The sequence below is a fragment of the Poecilia reticulata genome, chromosome 6 (assembly GCF_904066995.2).
Source record: "Poecilia reticulata chromosome 6, P_reticulata-male-v2, whole genome shotgun sequence".
Classification (NCBI taxonomy): Eukaryota; Metazoa; Chordata; class Actinopteri; order Cyprinodontiformes; family Poeciliidae; genus Poecilia; species Poecilia reticulata.
The window spans coordinates 17,096,689-17,117,609 of record NC_088835.1 but is presented as its reverse complement, the minus strand read 5'-3'; the positions used below and the strand labels follow the sequence as shown (position 1 = coordinate 17,117,609).

General features: G+C 37.1%; 1 protein-coding gene across 2 annotated transcripts in view; it reads left to right on the top strand.

Annotated features, from left to right (window-relative positions):
• Positions 1–20,921, top strand: part of ldlrad3 (low density lipoprotein receptor class A domain containing 3) — a 107,446-nt gene that overhangs the window by 46,953 nt on the left and 39,572 nt on the right. For both annotated transcript variants that reach the window (XM_081608052.1, XM_008411524.2), the window contains 2 exons: positions 14,459–14,584; positions 17,237–17,371. In XM_081608052.1, the coding sequence (XP_081464178.1) occupies positions 14,459–14,584; positions 17,237–17,371 (261 nt within the window). The remainder of the gene's footprint in view (positions 1–14,458; positions 14,585–17,236; positions 17,372–20,921) is intronic.

Genomic DNA, 20,921 nt, shown 5'->3' with positions numbered 1-20,921 from the left:
TTTCTGGGCCTCGACAGAGAACTTAGGAACAGGAAATTTAACAAGACAAGTGATATCAGATCTGAACCTGTCCGAACAATATCAGATGATACATAGGGTGCTCACAGAAAGGAACATTTTAAGTCTGCTTTTAAAGCAGGTGTTTCTGTTTTTTAATAGAATTCCTTTAACTCAAGAATTAAAGCCAGTTCTAGGAGTTTAAGATAAAGGGTGTTTTTTTTCTCATTTCTGCCTTTGCAATGATTCTGCTTAAACATCTCTTTCTGTAAATATTTCTGTCTTTGTTCTGTAGCCTATACTTGGTATCACAAAACATTAGGCAATATCAAGATCGAATGATGGTAATATTAGCCTAAATGCAGCCAGTGGCATGTGGGCTATAACTAGCATGTTGTCTTACATTGACTTCCTCCATTCAGTGTGCTAAACATGGTTAATTAATAAACAAAATAGCTAAAAAGCTTATTTTAGGAAAAAGCCTACTTTTAGTGTGGGCAATAGTTACATTAGAAATGTTTGTGCTCTGCTTTTTGATTTTTACTTTTGCAAAAGTAAAATCTGAAGTTCACTTCGTGGCAGTTGGTTACCAGTAAACACACTCATCTCTTAACAGATTAATAACAAATATTGTTTTTGTTCAAAAAACATATTTCTTCTGCTCTTTTGAAATACCACTTATTTTATACTTGTTAACAATTGTGTAGTTGGTGATTTTTTCAGAAAATGTAGTTCTTTTTGTCATTAGTGGTAGATATATTATAAACACAAATTCAAAACAAAAGCAAAAATCTCAATTTAGACGTGGCAGTTCGTTGCCAGAAAAAAACCTACCAATCTCTTAACAGCAAATTAATAATAAGAGTTTATAAAACATACGCTCTTTCAAAATACTGCTCATCAGCTTAGATACAAGAAATTTATCGTTGGTACATTTTGCAAAAGTGAAAATCAGATGTTTACTTTGTGGAACTTGCTTACCAGAAAATGAGATCATCTCTTAGCAACAGATTAACAGCGTAGCAACAAAAATTCTTATTGATAAAAAATATGTTTCTTCCGCTCTTTTGAAATACCACTTATTTTACACTAGCAAGAATTGTGCAGTGGGTGAATTTTACAGAAAAGTTTTTTTTTGTCATTAATGGCAAATATATTAGACACATTCAACACAAAAGTAAAAATCTCGATTTATACTTTGTGGCAGTTCGTTACCAGAAAAAAACTGCTTATCTCTTAAAACCAAATTAATAACAAGTAGTTTATAAAACAAAAGCTCTTTCGAAATAACGCTTACCTGATTAGATACAAGACATTTACTGTTGGCAAATTACGCTAAAGTAAAAATCTGAAGTTCACTTCGTGGCTCTTGGTTACCAGTAAACACACTCATCTCTTAGCAACAGATTAGCAACAAAAATTGTTATTGTTAAAAAAACATAGGATTTCTTCTGCTCTCTCTCAGATGTTTACTTTATGGAACTTGCTTACCAGAAAACGAGATCATCTCTTAGCAACAGATTAACAGCATAGCAACAAAAATTCTTATTGATAAAAAAAATATGTTTCTCCCGCTCTTTTGAAATATCACTTATTTTACACTAACAAGAATTGTGCAGTTGGTGAATTTTGCAGAATAGTTTTTTGTTTTTTTTTTGTAATTGGTCATAAATGTATCAAACACATTCAACACAAAAGCAAAAATCTCAATTTAGACTTCGTGGCAGTTCGTTACCAGAAAAATACCCCGCTTATCTCTTAAAACCAAATTGACAAGTTATATAGTGTATAAAACATAAACTCTTTCGAAATAATGCTTACCTGATTAGATATAAGACATTTACAGTTGGCAAATTTTGCAAAAGTAAAAATCTGAAGTTCACTTTGTGGCACTTGGTTACCAGTAAACATACTCATCTCTTAGCAACAGAAAACATAAAATTTGTTCTGCTCTTTTGAATTGGAATGGAGTGGCAAAGTGAGAAGGATGGAAAAAACAGAGCAAGGAAAAGCCAAAAACTGGACACATTTTGTTCGTCGTCTTGGAGATGAAGCGGAGTTTTTTGTTGGCAGCGATTCACACCCGCCAAAACTGCCAGCCCAGCCAGGGAGCCAGGGTAGTTACAGGTAGCAACTCTAATGTTAATCACAATGTGTGAGTTAACTGATTATAAACTGTACCAGCCCCAAGGTTTATAGTTAAGGTTTACATTGGAGAGCGGCGCGCGTGATCCGCATCGAGTTGCAAAGATCCAGAGATGCACGAGGCGCTGCGACACGCTGCGCATGCGGCGGCGTCAGCTCGTGCCGCTGCGTGTCCGCTTCAACGCGCACAATGAACCGAGCTCCGTGCTCATGATAAATTAAAACAAATTCTATAATTTCCATTGGCATGACTTATCACTTCTTTTTTTATTTATCTTTCTTTCTACAAAAAACAATCAGGTTGGTGCTTTGGTCTCAGCTAAATCTTTTTTTGAAGGAAAATTTTATTTACAAAGACTTCAAAATTCATTTTATTTGTCGTTTTGGTTATTTATTTTGGATATTTGAAATGCCTTCCAGTTGCAGTGTTAAATGTTCATTGTAATTTTAAGTTTACTGATCTTTCAGATTGTGTTCTTGCATTATAATTTTCCCATTAACATTTATTACTTAAAAATGGTCTAAAAACAACAATAATATTGTTTATCAAAAATCAAAATTTGTTATTGTGACAGGTCTACACACATATGATTTATAGTGTAGTTAGTTTATTGCCATGACTGGCATAGTTACTTTGAAAGAGTAATTTGATTACTCAATGAAAAATTCATCCATCAATGTGCAGGTATAAAATGTGCATCTCTTTTCCCTCCATCGTTTACATTTGTGTCGCTGGTGTTACATATGAAACCTATCTCCCCAAGGAAAAAGAAGAAAGCAACAATATGTGTTTTCTAAAAATAATCACAAATACTTAACTTGGATACGTAATTTTAATCTGATTATTGGATTGTAAATAGTAACACGTTAGATTACGCGTTATAAGGGGTCAGATTAGAGTAACAGTTGATGACACCATTGTTTGACATTTTTGCTCAAGCTATTTACAGATCTTTCAAGTTTGCGATATGTGTCCCCCCCCAATGATAAACTTGTTCCTACGCTCTTGCTCACAGGGATGAATGAGCCCAATAAGCCGTATAAGGCCTGCGAGATAGATCAACCCACAACGGAGCCTCGGCAGATATACTCGGTGAAAGATTTCATAAATTTTTATCACGAACAGTTGCTTTACCTCAAATGTAAAGTTTGTCTGTGCCTTCTTGTTGACCTGAATGCCGACGCTAACGCCTTTGCTGAGGTTTTTAAGGGAATTGTAAAAAACTTCTTCTTAGTTTTCCACCTTCGATCTATTATTCATCGCAAATGTTCCAGTCTGTTAGCCCAAATGTCCATGCTGCGAGAATTATGTCTTGAATAGTCAAGAATGTTTATTGACCAACACAAGACAAACCTCCTCCTTTTTTCAGTGTGTCCTTCAGGTTCATTCTTAGCTTGAGTCATGCAAGTAAAGTTTTTCAATTCATACTTTGGGAAGAAGCGATCATCATGTAACGTTAAAGGATGCAATATTAGTATCCTGCTGAGAAAGACTAGAATTTCTCAGCAAGATAAAACCTTTGAGAACGTTTTTTTTCTCAACGGTTTAGCCAAATTTCAAACAGAAGCCTATTTGGTGACTGTGGTACGTTCACAGTTGATTACTTTTTCTCTCTTCATAGTCCTCGTTTTGCTAATTCACAGTAATGGTGCCTTGTGACATCATTTAAACCTATTAAACCTTTTCACATATTGTCACATTATAACTGTATAATTTAATTTATTTTATCAGGATTGTGTTACATAGATTACCATAAAGTTGGAGGATCCAGTATATATCCCGCTGTTCTGTAAGGAGATCAGAGGCGTGTTAGAGGACACGTGTGAACAAATAGCAACATGAAGACCAAGAAACACACCAGACAGTTCAAAGAGAAAAATTAATGTGGGTCAGTTTATAAAACTATATCCCAAGCTTTAAACATCTTAGGAGGTGCTTTTAATCTTTCGTAAGAAAATGGAAAGGATCTGATAGAACTTCAATACATGGCTGTCCACCTTACCTGACAGGCTGGGCAAGAAAACATTAATCAGAGAAGCAGCTAACATGAGTTCACAGCTCCAGTGAGAATCTGTTGACAAGAAACTTATTAGCTGTGTGCTACACACATCTTGCTTTTGTGGAGGAGAGAGGAAAATCAAACAATTGAGAAAGCTCCATTTAAAGTTTTCAACAAGTCATGTAGGAGCTGGCCAACATGTGGAAGAAGGTGCTTTTGTCAGATTAGATCAAAATCACTTTTTGTGAGGCTGCTCTTCCTTAAGAGGTGCATACAAATTCAGTTCAATTGAGAATCTGAAAATTGCTATGCACATATGTTCTCCATTCACTCCCAAAGAAGAACTTGCCCGAAAGAAATGGAACAAAAAACATCAAAAGATGTTATCGTAGCGAGAGGTGATTTTGTCAAGTGTTGATCGAGGGGGGTGACTGCAACTGGATGACACGGTTTTCAAATTTTTATTCACATAAATAGTTATCCGTGGTCTATAATCTTAATTCTCTGAGTGTTGTGGTGGTAACTAGACTAAAAGTATAACAGTTCAGGGGGAATGAATTGTTTTGGAAGGCACCTCACTTGAGTGGGATCAGCCGTGTATCACTCCATGTGACGCTTCAGTGACTCAGAATGGAAAAAAAAAACATTTTGTGTTTGGGTTTGTGTGTGTGTTTGAATTGACCATAACTGGTTGAATCTGTACCTTGAGCTTTTTTGCTTTTTTTTTATAACTTTGTGCGTCATTGTGTACTGTGGAGCTCACCTCCTGACAACAGAGGAAAAAGAAACAAGTCATGAATAAATTGGTTTAATAAACTGTGACTGTGGGAGTTGGAGTTCTTGCTTGTGGATATGCTATCCAGGCACAACGTCAGATGTTGTCAGTCTGAGCTCACAGATCTTTTTTTTTAATTTTTTTATTTTAACTGCGTGCATATTTTTTAGACATGACTTCTTTCTTCAGATGGAAAATCGGAAAGCAAGTTTGTGTATGACGAAAGTGTTGTGATAGCTGTATAGTTACGTAAGCCTGAAGGTGAGCTTCTTTCAGACCATTCAATAGGCTGCGGAGTTTTTCACCTCACAGAGTAGATTCAACTCAGAGTACTTTGAGCTACTGAGGTAGTAATAAAAAAGCCAGTCTGGCACAATATACTACCTTCAGTGGAAAACACCAACACAAGCGTTTAGCTGCATTATTTGCTGGAACAGAATCATTAATATATTTGTTGGCATGATCAAGGGAACCTGAGGCGGAGATTAGGAGGGCATGGTCCTGAATAATTCCTCACAAAGAGGTCAAAAGTACTATCCTGCTCCCTGGTGTCCATAACACCGGCCTAGGAGAGTGTCAGATGAAATGTTTGCTGACAGAAGAGAGAAGGGGGAGAGCTGACTGAGCTTACTGGGCCTCAGAGCCAGGATTAGCCTCTTTGCCCTTGTCTGAGCAAGGCATGAGCAAGCAAGACAGCAGAAACATTGCAGGGCCGAAAGTGGGAGTGGACGTGATGCATACAGCAAGAAGTGGGGAATCAAAGACGTTGGCCCTTGTAAAAATGGGTCTTGGACAGAGAGAGAGAGAGAGAGAAAGAAAGACTGAGAGGCACTTTTCAAAGCAGTGATTGTTCAGAAGAAGCAGACCTACAGGCCATGGTCATGCCCTCTTTGTGTGGGAGAATTCATGTGTTCAGAACGCACCATGTACATCCATCTGTAAAAGTTCAGCTTTTACTTCTCTGACCATCAGCTAGACCAGCAGTGCTCAGAGACAAAAGATAAGAACACCATGACATTAACAAATGGCTGCTCACTGGCTGCTAAGTTTCTGCAAAGGCTAAACAGTGTTCAGTGGCTGGAGTCATGACTGTGTTTAAAATTTAGATGCCATTTTTAAGATTTGTAAACTGGATCTTGATAAAAGGGAAATTACTTTCATGTCTCACCAGTTACAGACAGTGTTGTGCAAGCAAATTTATACCTCTTCAAGTTTTAAAAAATATATTTATGTCACAACATTTAGTGTATTTAAATAGGATATATATCTATATTAACACTCCAGTACATAACTGTGAAGCAGGAGGGGAAAAGGGATGCTTTTCAAAGCTTTTTTTGAAATAAAAATCATGAAACTGTGGCATGTAAAGATATTAAACCCCTTTTTGATCTCTAATTAAAATTCTGGGTCTGTGGCAATCTTGAAAATTTATGTTCTCCAAAATCTTCCATCCAGTCTGATTGAGCTCCTTTTATTTTACAGAGAAGAGGCAGAGATGTCATTTTCTACATGTGTAATGTTGATAGAAACAAATTCCATAAGACCTGCAACTGTGATTGTTGTAAAATTACTGATTCAGAAGGCCTGAGTACATATGCCACATTTTTAGATTTCTGTAAATAAGTAAATACAATAAAGATTTAAAAACAACGTACTGTATAGGACAGTTGCCCAGAGATAACTCCTGTGGATTTAGTTTCTGAAAAGAGTTCAAATGTATTGCATTGCGATATGTTGGCATGAAACTGATGACATGGGTGGGTTTATCCAAATATCATCCAGCTTTGTGTTATTTAGTTTACTTAAATATCATCTTTTTTTGAAAATTATGTAATTATTTATTTTGTATTTTTTTTATTATTATTTCACTCAGTGTGGGACACTGCGTTCCCACAAAGACACAAAGGCAGTGTTATTTGTTTCAAAGTGTCTGCTTCCTAACAGCGGGGGTTATAATTATTGGGAGTTTCGATTCCCCGCTTCCCTGTTTATTGATGTAATTATATCGACGTAACATTTAGGAGCTAAGTAAATTCCTCTGTTTGATATTGTCCTTGATCATATTAAAGATTATTTCTACATTATCACTTTGAGGATTAAAAACACAAGCCTGAGCCTGGAGCCAAGGCTACTTTTTTTTCCCCTTGTGTACTGACCTCCACTGGATTCCTTTGAGATATTGACTTGAAAAGAGCGTCTAAATGCTTATCAACAGCAACAAGTTCTGCTTAACAGCAGGGGTGGAACATACTCAAAATTAAGATATCAAAGCTTACATGCTGCAGTCCTTTAGCAGTCTCATCATGTAAAGGGAAAGGACTCTCAAGATTAGCAGGGTGTGTTCGTGTGATAAGAACAGCGGCCACGACATGAAATTTTAACACAAAGAGAAGATTGGTGTTTTAGTCTTTTAATCCGTGGAAACCTGGTTAGCTTGCTGGGATTTTTTGAGTATTCAGACATTTGTCTTTTGAGTAGCTATTTGCTTTTTCAGGTGAGCCAAATGACACACTCATGGATAAATCTAGCAATCAGTCAGCGTTGACGTACAGCAGCAAGAGGTTTTTTTTTGTTGTTTTTTTTTTCTCCTTTTTTCTGGTTTCACTTTGCTGTCTTTGGGAGATAACAGCGGGCAACAGTTCTCATAAGAAAGACACAGTGGTGTTTTTGTGCTCTGTTAACTGATTGAGATAGGAAACCTTGGGAAAAAAAATGAAATCACATCCTTTGGACTAAGAATGAAAGGCTGATAGAGGGTGTGTGTTTATAAGCTCAACCTACCAACTGATGAGCCAGCTGTGGAAACCCGTGAGAGTAAAAAATGTTTGAAATTGAAAGTGGTAACTGATTTGTTCAAGCAGCACACTGCCTTTACAAGCTCATTACCATACTAACTCTCACCACCAGAATACTGAGCTCAACCTACTCAAGCTATGCTCCAATCTTAAGTGAGCATTTCCAAACTACAAGAGTGATAAATCAATAGGGACACTCACTGAAGTTATTATTTGGAAAATTGTTGATTTCTCAATAATCCCCAATTAGGGGTGTGGCACTACATTCAACTCCAAAGGCAAGACTATGACAATATTTCCACAAGAAGTGATATTAGAACAGATTCAAGCGTTTCTGTTTTTGTTTTTTTCCATGTATGGAGACCTCAGTCTTCTGCGCGGAAGTCTTGGGTTTGAGTCCTGACCTGTTGACCTTTGCTACATGTCTCTCTCACAACCAACTTTCCTTTTGCTTCATGATCAAATAAAGGCCACTATAGGTGAAAAAAGACCATAAAAATATTAATGTTTTTACAAGTAGAATAAAGATTATTCTTTATTCTTTAGACTACATCTAAAGCAGTGTTTTGCAGAATGTGTTTGTAGTATGGATTTATTGGATGTCTCCTTGGAGCCTCTTTGGAGGGTTTCTGTTCCACTGGGAAAACAACACTGGGGCAGAGGCAGAACTTATATCTTTCTATATCTCTTCTGGCCTTTGAACACCTCGACATCCACCGGAATGTGCTGCAGAAAGCGGATAAGCAGGAAGCAAAGGAAAGATGTTTGCTCAGTGTAGAACAATCAAGTATAGATTTCATCAGTCTACATATTTATATGAGCAAGTGATGGTCAAACCAAGTATAATTTCCTAAAAAGGAAAAACTGGTTTGTCCTACTAATTAAGTGTCAATATAGACAGCTGCAAAGCAACTGTTAATATATAATAAGAGTTGATTAATAAAAACTCTTTAACTCATTATTAAGGAAAAAGGGAGTTTAACTTTGGAAATTGTGATTCTGAAACCTGTGCAAATATTGGTTTGTACTAAGAGAGAAAAAAACTGAGACAAAGGTATGATAGATAAATAAAATATAAAACATTAATATAAGGGAAAGCCTGAAAATCAAAGAAAGGTTTCTTGAGATGTTTGGTGGATTGTATTCCCTTAATGCGTTTCTGATCAATGACCGACTGTAATTAATACGAAGGGACAAGGATGAAATATTTATTAGACTCCCAGCATCATGCTTTCATTTTTTTATCTTGCTTTGTCTCAGTCTTTTTCTTTCTTTCGTCTTGCTAATTTGTCACATCAATAGTCACAAATTAAGAAAAGTAATTGCTTTGAAATCTTTAAACCGTTGAAAAAAGTGTCTTTGTTCTTTTAAGAAAACTATTGTTTAATAGGAACAACCAAAATTAGTCTGTTTAACTGCGTAGCCATTTTCTGTGTATGATGGATATTGCGTTGGTTCGTGGATCTGATAAATTACACTCTGCTTTTTTTTAGGTTTGCCCTTCCTTTGCTCCACTTTTCTTTTTCTTTTTTTCTTACCAGAAGCTGGTAAATTATGACAGCATTCTTCTTCATGCTGTTGCTGCATGGCATACAAACTAGAATTGCTGTATCATTTACCATGAAGCTTGATAGATTTGCAGAATGCCAGTGGCCTACGAATGCTTTCCCCTGGAATTGAAGGAAGCTCTATATTCTAATTTCTCCTACAAAAGGCTACTCTGCTTTACAGTGCATTTATAAGGCATAGACAGTAAAATGTACAGAGTGATTATTTTAATCGCAGGGCCTGTTCTAGTGAAACTGCCCATTTGGTTCTTGCTTACACTGCGAGTCCATTACCTATTGATTTTTCCCCCTCAGAAATGCCCAGCAAGGTCAGAGAATCCTTTGATGTCCTCAGCTGTCTCCACTCCTTCTCGCTTTCTATTATCTCGTTCCTCTGCTCTCCGTGCCTTCTTTCTTGTTAGTCTCTTCTCCCAGGCCTTCTCCACACTCTGTCAATCATGCACCATGACCGAGCTTACCTGTATCGAAAGTTATTCTGTTCTTGGAGGAACCAAGGAGGGAAAGAAAAGGGCGGATGTGCATGTGTGTGTAAGTGTGTGTGTGTCTCGGGGCAAGGCTGTGGGGGTTGGAGGGAAAAGAGGTGGATAAGTGAACGCAGCAGAGCACAGGATCCTGAATACAAACAAGGTATTAATCCCAAAGCCACAGGGGGAATGAAAGCAAACAACAATATTCTGTTTTTACTTTGACCAAGATTATGTAAAGACTAATTATCATTTCCAACATAGAACACCCTGGACTTTGTTTGACCTTTCAGAGTGTGGAAATAGTAAATCTATCTCTCAGTTATCTTTCAATAAAGTTGAGTTTTTTTCTGAAAAGAACATTTTCTGTGATTCAAATCTAGAAATGAAACGAATGTATTGCACAGAATTACAAACTTTTTCAGTTAATTTTGATGATTGTGGCTTAGAGCTAACAAAGTGGCAAAACTGTTTTCTCGAAACTTTATAACATTATATAAAAAACAATAAAATAAAGAATTTGGAATCCAAAAATGTTACATTTTGACCTGTTCAATCATCTGGATGACTGCTGATTCCACATGTGTCCATCAGACACTCCTCACACCCTCTTAATGGGGATAAGTCACAAAAGTTTATTTAGAAGGAAGCTGTCCGCTCTCATTGCTGTATCTAAGCCCATTACTGGAAGGTTTAGGGGAAAGAAAGTGGTTGGTATACAATGCTGTACAAGCAACTGGGGTTACTGCCGTCTCCAGAGTATTGAGATTAATGTCCCAGGGTCTGCAAGTAGAACAGGTAGGCACAGAATCCAAGTTGGTCCATTGTTAAGTTTCCACAGTCTGTGATGATTTGGGGAGCCATGTTATCTGCTAATATTGCTCTGTATTTTATCAAGTCCAAAGTCAGCTGCTTTTCCTCCCATCTTTTGGCAAGTTTTACAAAGTTAGTGATTTTATTTTCCTATTGAACTTAGTACCCAAACTGCCCAAAGTACCAGTATCTGGTTAGTGACCATTAACAGCAAAATGATTGGACTAAGCCCAATGGAAAATCTATGGATTTCTGACAAGAGGAAGATGAGTGACACCAGGTCCAATAATGCAGATTAGCTAAAATCAACTATTAAAGAGGTAGATATATGTATTTTCCAGGCACATACAGTAGTGACATGTTACAACATAATGTAGTAACTGTGTTACCTTCAGTTGTTATAAAAAATGCTACAGATGGATCAAACCTGACTTAAAAGATAATTGACTTCGCAATTTAACACCTTGTAATTCGGCTTCTGCTCTTTCCGACACTCTGCCTTAAGTACGTCATCACAATAACCTCCGTTCTTCATTACAAGTAGTTGCTATTTTAATTTGAATGGCGTAATAAACTAACTTCTTGATAATATTCTAATGCCTTGATAAACACCTGTACATTATAGTGTTTTTATTTATGTGGGATATAGATATAAATACCAAACAAAACCTGTGGATTTTGACTTAAAGTTGTTTCAGTTGAAGACGCTTAAAGGCATTTTCAGTAGCAAGTAGTAAAACAGAGAGACAATGGACAGGCTTAACTGTTTCTCTGCCTCTATGTTTGCGTGTGTGCGTGGGCGTGCGTGTGCGCATGTGTGCATGCGTGTGCTTGTGTGTCCACCAGCTGTGTGTTTTATTGTGAAACCGTCATGCTTTTCTGTTAGTGATAGTCTTTCCTCAAGGAATGAGCTCAACTGCTAACCTCATTCGTTTTCATTTGTGCTGCTTAGCTGAACATTGGAGCAAAGTTTGGAAGCAGTCCAACACTCTGCCTGATTTTTGTAAGCAACTTCTAAAACAAAAAGGGTGAGCGGAATGGAGGAATATTTGGCATCAGTAAAGCAGAAACTGCACAAAGGTTTATGAGCAAGGTGGAACAGAACTGATTGTCGGTAATATCAGGGTAGACAGCAGTGTTTACATCCAAAGTTCAGGACTATTGAACCAGTAAACTTTCATAGAATAAAAGTCAAAAGTTAATAAGTTTTTATCTTTGGCATGTCTTCTACCCTCTGCTTTCTCCATGTAATTAATTTTTCAACTTCCTGCTCTCAAAACTACTTGGCTCAGGCTATAAATGGCTAAAAAACCACAAAATACAGCTAAGCACATTAAGTTTATCCTTCTGATGGGCTCTGCGTCTCCCACCCACAGCTTTCCACTCATGAGTTTGCCCTTCGTTTGACTTTTGAGCTAATTTGAAGCGCAAACATTGACTGAGATGAATCATAGCCAACAGTTAAAGCGGTAATGAGGATTCAGATGAGGGAGGAAGTGACTGACGAAGCTTGTTGCAGAAAACACTTCTTTTAGCAAACCTCGCAGAGCACCAAAAATAGAGAGACAAACTTGTGTGAAAGCAGAGTAGAAACTTTCAATCTTAGCTGACGTACACAATGAAATTCTCTGGGAAAAAAAACATTGTAATACAGCAAATATTAAATAAATTCAGATAGGGAATAAAAAATGATGTTTATTTTTTTTTTGCTAAATTAATTTTAACCTCACTCTTCTGCAGCAGCGTGTATTTTTATTATCATTATTTTATTTTGGCTTCTTCTACAGCCCTGAAGCTTGTCTATTTTTCTTCCTTTGGCTCTAATGAATGTGATACAGCAGGCTAAATGTGATTTGGCTGAGCAGAGCTTCCGCCATCCAGGTAAACAAAGACTCCCTAGATAACATACACATAGATTGGTTGCTATCCGGCCTTCCTCCCGCATCCAGCGGATTACGTTTCATCCCAGGGATGCACGCTCCAAAACCAATGCGGTTGTTATGCGTCCTCTCCCCTCACTCTGATATAACCCGGCCTGAAAGAGCTCATAAATCAGTCTGCCAAAGTATATTGTGGAGGGAAAAATGTGTGCCCCTGGCATTTGAGACAACCCTTTGTCAGCCTATGAGAAGGCCAGTTCCACCCTTTGTGTTCAGTACAGAAAACAAAGAGAATATACAATACACACAATACTTTGTGGGTTGTTTTCAGATTTATTGACTGCCAATTAACTTTTTCTCTGTTTCTTTTTTTTCTTCTATTTTATAGACATCAGAATACTTTTAATCCTTTCATGTGGTTTTTTGTTGTATTATTTCAGTTTTACTTGGGATTTTTATGAGCTTATCCCATACAAAATAGTGCAAAGCAGTGGAACATGTGTAATTTTTAAAAATAAAGTATAAAATGTTTAGTTGTAGATTGTTACTGTGCCTCTCCTAATTTAATACTTTGTAGAGCCACTTTTTTCCCTACATCTGCAAGACTTCCGATCTCTGCACCAGTTTCTAGAGACTGAAATTTTGCCCTCTCTTTGCAAAATAACTCACCCTAAGAATGTACAGTGTTTGCATACAATCGGTTTTTAGGTGTTGCCAAATGTTCAAATATACTGAGATGAATTTAAGCCTGAACCATGTTGATTTTCACACATTTAGCATGCTAACCAAAAATATTTATTTTTGTTTCTTCTTGTTTACTTGGTCTATCAACTTTAAGGCCATCACTGAACTGTGGTATTTACACTGAAGTTAAATCACATGCAGGTGGGCTTTATTTGCTCATAAGATAATTTCTGAAGTCAAAGGTTTCAATGGAATTTATTTAGGGGCATTGGAGGAAAGGGGAGTGATTTCAAAAAACTTCCACACTTTTTATTTGTAAAGTTTTGAAAACTATGTATAACTTTACCCCCTACTTTTCAATTATGCACTTTTTTGTGTAAATCTTTAAAGTGGTTTTATACTTGACAGACCTACCCAAAGCAATAAGATGAAATATTTTTAACGGTTTTGGATGTGACACGAGGAAAGGTTTTAAAGTTAAACAGATATAAGTACTTTTTCAAGCCTTTGTACCTGAGGAGAATAACTCCGAAGCAGTCTAACAGCAACCGAAGCAAAGCAAAGGAGATGTACGAGAAAACTTTGTAAAAACAGTAACAGTAGCGTCTTTTATCAATTTTTCTTTTGTGTTCAGGCCTCAACAGCTCAGTATTGTTACAGTCAACTTACCCATATGCTATTATTTCCTGCCCACACATTTTTTTTGTTTCTTTGTTTTTTCTTCCTTCCAGGGAAGATCAAGATGAGCTAAAAGCTAGTGGGGTTTGTGCTAAACTGAGTCCAGCGAGCATTGATGTTCTACAGGCTTGTCACTCAAGTCTCAGGCCTGTCCTTGGAGATAAGACCCATGGCCTACTTAGGCTGATCGATGATGGGATCTATACAAACACTCTCCCACGCAATTTGCTCTCTTTGACTTTGCTGGTAACTTTGTTTCACCTATTGGTTCCTGGTGTGCAGAACTATCCCTTTGTGTCATTTTTGCTTGAAAGTGAAGGTAAACCTTATGAGAAAAAATGTGCTGAATAGTAATGTGTCTCTATAACAACACATTTGTTCTAAAGTTTGGAGCTTGAATATTATTTATGTTTGGTTCAGAGTTTTAGGTTGGAAATAGAGTATTTGTGCAAATTGCTTTATAGACATAAATCCTTGAAGAAAACCCAGTTGACTTTTTTGGTAGTTCCTCCTTTTCCTTATGCATCATATTTAAAGCTAATACTGTTACAAAATATGATGTAGCACATTGAAAGCTGCAGTTGCATCTGCTTATTATGCACAGACTAATCTTTTGTCCCTCTTTGTGACATGTCTCCTGACTCCCTGTGTCCTGACAGCTAAGGTCAAATCAAAGTGTGCTTCCACATTCTTCGCCTGTGCTAATGGTGTCCACTGCATCATCGGAAGGTTCCGCTGCAATGGCTTCAGCGACTGTCCTGATGGGAGCGACGAGGAGAACTGCAGTGAGTCTCTCACACCGTGGTGTCCAAACTGAGCAACACTCATATGCTTCCAGGCCACAGTCACAAAAAGTTATAGTCTGTTCCAAGATGTACCAACCTCGGGTCATTACACTTTATGGATGAGAGAGGCCCAGAAATGTGGCTTCCTGGCATGAGATATTTAAATAGTACTCCTGCAAAAATCTGAGGAGAGTGTTAAGGTGGTGATAGACACTAGTAATTTTCCAGGAAGGTTTAATTTCACTTTGTGAAGGGAGTTCTGGACCGAATGGCAAGATTGAGTGACAAAGTTCATTTGTAATTCCATGTCAGAGATAATTTGGATTTTGTGTAAATGTGGAAAAAATTACAGTGTATTGGACAGTAAAGTTTATAGGGTTTATTTATTGGACCAGGTCTATGTTTACCAAAATACTACACCACCATTTTGAAGTTTTTAATGCATAGCTTCTGACTGTCAGCGATGAAGGAATGATTAATTAATTTATCAAACAGGACTGGTTAACAATCAGATCTTCCAATTAAAAAGGGTCTGTAGTGTGCAAATATGCAGCTATTGTTAAAGCTCGTCATTTGCTGACATTAATAAAAGCAAAACTCAAGATTTTTGCAACCTTTGACCATTATAATTTGTTTGATTTAATAACTAAAAACATGCCTGTATTCATTTTATTCTGGACTCTCTTTTGACATTGATTTTTCTTCTGAACATTTATACAAGCTTTCAGGAGATAATAAATATTTATCTTTATCTTATTCTTGCAAACTGTCTGGAATACTTAAGTTTAAACATTAGTGACTTTTCCTTTAAAAACTGCAAAATGTCACATTTTAATTGTGCAAACTGTGTTACTGGTGTGACGTACTATTTGCCTGGCAGCACAATTGAAGAAGCAGATCTCTCTTTTGAAGGACTTTCTACTTAGCTTAAACTTACTAAGTAGCAAAATGTTAGTCCACTAACATTTTACTACTGCGTATTGTAATAAAACAAAAATTTGGCAAGAATTGTATACACTCTACTGAACATTGGCTTTTAAATTAATCAAAATCAACAAGACAGACTCACTCGTCTTCCAGGAGGTCAAGGTGTCCTCAGTTGAACACGTTGTGGGGATGAGGGAATGCTATGTGAGCTGAGGTCAAAACACATTTCCAGGAAGAAACTGTTCTTTTTAGATTACAGACTTAAATCCAGAGTTGAATCTTTTGAACTGTCAGGTGAAACTTCTGAAGCAGAACAAAGATAAAGTCTTCAGCTAAGAACATTTGAATTTGTAATACCTGTAGTTTCTTGAGGCACTTCCCAGAGGATCACCTTTTCACTTGTCACTTCCAGGTCAAATTAAGACAGGCAAAGAGGAATCTGACAACATTTTGTCATATTAGGTTGTGCATTGCTTAATCCTGTAGACATCATAGTTTAAAACTATGTTATTATTATTTAGAAATCTGACCCTGTTCTGACAGTAAATTTGCTATAAGGAAGTAAAAACCAAGCAACAAACAACAACTGTATTTTTACACATTCATTTTCTCATAATGTTTCTCCAATGTCTTTATTCCTTCTTTTCAGTCCTCTCTCATTTTATTTATACTTTTCTGCATATTGAATAATGAGATACTGAAACCCCGGCTTAGATGTTATTTTTGATTTTTCAGGGTTGGTAAATATAACAGAAGTCTATAAAAAAGAATCCTGGTTAAAAATTAGGAATTTTTGTGCTCTACATTTACTGTTCTGTTAACCTACATTCCTTAAGAATTGCCATATTGTTTTTCTCATGTCCCACATATTAGTAACATCTTTGATTGTAAAATCTATCCTGATGTACGTAGAACTGTTAACACTTCCAATTCTGTCACTTGTATTTGAAAAAAGTCAAGTCATCTCCACTCGTTTGAATTGCATGACTTCCAATAAAGTTTCTTCTCACAGAACAGCTTCACTGCTTTCCCTCCGAGAATCACTTCTATCACTCGCCATTGTCAAAGACAATGTTCTTTGCCTGCAGGGCTCACACTCAACTATCTAATCGTTCCATTTAAAGGAGCTTTGCTTCAAGCTCGCAGCAAATACTGCGTCACAACTGTGTAATTGTGTGAAAATTCTCAGAAGGTGATTATGCCTCCTTTTAAGAAGTAGAACGAAGACAAAAGGGCTGAACACGAGGTAAAAAGGAGTTGTGGCTCCGAGTGGGATTTGGCATGTTTTTATTTTTTTCTCTGGATTTAGGTTTTTATCAGAATTTACCAATCAAATCATGAACAAGTTTTCATTTTTCTTTTCATTTCCAAAAAGAAAATGCCCATCAAATGATAATATCCTCTTCCATCCATTATCTGAACACGCTTATCCTTTCAAAGTCCCGAGGGGAGGAGGGGGTGGAGCCCAGCTCCAGTGGTCATCTGGTGAGAGGCTCAGTTTTATTTTATTTTAGCAGAATAAAATGGTGCAGGTTGGGAAGTAGCTGAAAATACAAAAAACTGCAGTTCTGCCTGTAGATTATTTGTTTATATTTAACGTGATTCAGGTCTTTCATAAATTGTTTCCTGTTTTTCAGTTGCAGCCAATTTGAATAGAAATTTCGTCTCTAAGACCTTCTGTGAGCAAACTGCTGACCTTTGACACCTGTCCTTTCTCAACCGCAGCAGGCAACCCCCTCGTGTGCTCAGAGTCTCGCTTCATGTGTCGAAACGGCCGATGTGTAGACCGAAGCTTTCTCTGCAATGGCCAGGACAACTGTATGGACAACAGTGATGAGGAGCTCTGCCTGACTACAGCAGGTAGGTTTTCAAATGTCCGAAGAAAACATTCATGCATAGGAAATATGAATGCAAATATTTGTTTGTTTGTTTTTTGTTTTGTTTTTGTTTACAAAACTCGAAATGGAAGCTCTACTGTGGCAAAGATAATCAGCCTAAGATTGATGGTAATGAAGAACTCTGAACTGCAGCAGGAAAAAGGCTGAAACTATTTTCAAGCAATTTGATTTGTCTTTTTCTTCAAACACACTGGTTATGCCTGATTAGGAACATACTGTACCTTGCAAAGCTATTAATCATCCTTAAACCTTTTTTACATTTTGTCATCTTACAATGACAGACGTAATGGGATTTTGTGTAGAAGCAGAATTAAACTACCGGTATATGTGGTTTTCAATATCCCTTGCTAACATCTGGAAGGGTGCCATGCATATGCATTCACACCCTTGTACTATGATACCTTTGGAAAAAAAATGTGTGCACAGAAATCTGTATGCAATTTAATCTCTGTGAATATGGCTTTTCTCTAAGGGTCCCAGAGGTTTACTAGAAAACATTAGTAAAAACAAAAGTACCATGAGGACAAATGAGCACTATGGGCAAATCAAGAATAAATATGAGGAGAAGCAATACACCAAGCTTTTATCATCAACTATCTAAAAATAAAAAGTGAAAAACAATTGCAAATTTCCCAAGGACAAACATAGACCATTTATTAGAAAAACAGCCAGGATGCCAGGTTGCCTTTGGGGGAGCTGTTGAGATCTACAGTTCATATTGGAAAATCTGTTTACAGGAAAAGTCATATCCACTGAACACACAAATTTGAGCTTTATAGAAAAGTGGAAAAAGGGAAACCATTGGACCAAATGTCTGCAGTTTGCCACAAGTCATATACTGTAAGACAATAGCAAACATATGAAGGGACTCTGATCACATAAAACCAATGTATATCATAGTTTCTGTTTCATAGTCAATCTATAATATTTTTTCATAATTCATTAGTGCAATACTCCAAATAAAAATTGTGATAGTAGGTATATGTGTAACATTCACTCAGGTTGTATTTGACTTAAATATCTTAGGTGGACTTCTGCAGCAGATTGCAAAGTAGATGGCAGTAAAGACTGTATAAATTATAGATACAATTATTAAATTGAGAAGGTGCTGTTCACCGACATCCAATGTTCCCATCATCTGGATCCCAGTTACATCTTATTGGAAATGTAATATACGTGTCATGATTTGGTGGCTGTAGAGGGTGAGGACAAACGCAGGCAGACTAGGATGGATGAAAACAATGATTTAATGAAGAATCCAAAAATAAGAGTCCACCAAGGGCGGCACAGGGAACAGACTCAACGGCATAACACGACGAGGATCCAACAAGAGACTAAGACAGGTGGGACTAAATACACTGGGAGGGGAATCAAAGGAACTGGACACAGGGAAGACACAGAGACTCACAGGGGAAACAACAAAAACACAGAAAAACCTCAAAAATAACTACACAGAAAACACAGATCGTCACAATACGGTCTGTGTTTCAAAGTAATTAACATCACCTCCATGCAAGGAAAGACATATGCTGCTTTCGTTTTACCCAGGAAATTGAAGAGCCTTCTTCAATTTCCTGGTTCAACTCAAACACACACATATGGTAGTATACACACTGATGGGTAAGATACCTGCTGCTATAGGAAGCTATCCAATTGGCTGGGATCTCCATTTTCTTCTGGCATTAAAAAGAACAGCTGTCGACTACTGTCAACTCTTCAGCTGTACTTTCTGCCAGTAGTCTAACCTTGACATACATATATCCACAAGCAGCCAAATGTGGAAATAAAAACCGTCCTCCTCCTCTGTCATGGTGAGACTGTCAGGCTGATTACTGGTAGCTTGTAAATATGTTTTCAAAAAGAACAAAACAGAACAAATCTATAAGGTATCAGCAATCGCAGCTAGAAATGTAACATTGTTAATATTCACTGAAATGTGATTAAAAATGAAAAAAAAAAGAACAGTTTCTGATAGGATATATTGTTGTGACAGTAATTAAACAAACAGTGATGTTATGAAGCTAATAAGACATATTAACAAGGCACCCAGCAACATTTAAATTAGGTTTTACTTTCCCTAGCTAATTATTTTAAGAATTTTTTTTTCTTCCTAATATTGGAGTTGTTTGGTTTCCTCTGTCTTTGTGGGAGAGAGACACCCAAAGTGAGTCAATGCCTCATTACCAGCCGATGCTTTTCAGACTCCACAACTCAATACAGAGACGCAAAATGCTGAATGGAGCTTTATTGTGATGAAGGAGTATTGATCAGTATCTGTGTCCACTGCACTCCATTTCCTTATTTACAAGTGAAGAATGAAAACTGCAGCGTATTCTTTAGCAGCAAATCTTCGTACTGTAGCATCCAAAGGAACTGTTAGAGGCATTCCTCTCAGCAAACACTAAAGCTGTCCAGCTTTCTTCAAAGCTTTCTAGCTTTGAAGAAACCTTTATGTTACAGGGGCAAAACAAAGCAAATTATCAAAGCAGACACACTATTGTTAATGTTTTATTTAAGCTCTGTAATAATGTGTTTTATTAGGTCTCTTTAAATGGCTGCGGCTCATACATGACGCACATTGTAGGTTCTGAATACAATTATGTCACCCACTTTTCAAAACATATCTAGCCATGCAGAAACTTCTCTGCCTTCGAGCAGCTTTATTTCAAAATGTGCACTAAGACGAGCCTTTGCCAGAACACTTGTCATCTCCAAAATACGGTACATCCCCTTGCCAAACTACCCATAGCCCTTCGTCTTTTTTTCACGTCATGCTGCAGCCACAAATGTTTTTGATTAGGTTTTGCACGATCGACAAACTCAAAGTAGCAAATAATTTTAACCTAGAATGATGAAATGATTGGAAGTGTGGTGTGCATTTTTGATCCACTTCGACGTCCCAAAATAAAAATCAGTGCAACATATTGGATTAATTAGTTACTATAGTTCACCTATGTATGATTTCCTTCTCAAAATAGATACAATGATGCTATGAAATGAAATATGAAAAGTTAAAGGTAAATTTGTAGCATAGATGCCTACATCTTTACATAACCACCAGAGTATTTTTCACGTGGTCTGCCGTATTTATTTCATAGTATCAGATTTTTACTAGAGCAGATATGGATGCTCTTTTGCTACAGCAGTCCCTATCAACCATGGATCTTAATATAGTCTTTGCGTGTGTCTGTGATGAACAGGTGACCTAAATGTACTCCTGCATATTTTTTTGCAGCTGCCTCTGCAGAAGGTGTTGAAAGGTTGCGAGTTTCATATTTTCATGGCCTTTAGAACACATTAGAGGAGCCCGATGTTTATTTCTGCTTATATAATTTGTTTCATCCACCACACTCTGTGCTGTGGAGGAAGCGAGGGCATCGCCACAGTTTGCATTCAAACACTTGCCTCACATTCTGCTCTGACTTTGCCTCTTTCTATAATAAGCACAGACCTGCAGGTGATAGATAAGGCGTACAATATCCGCTTTAAGCCACCTGAGCATACCATCGCCC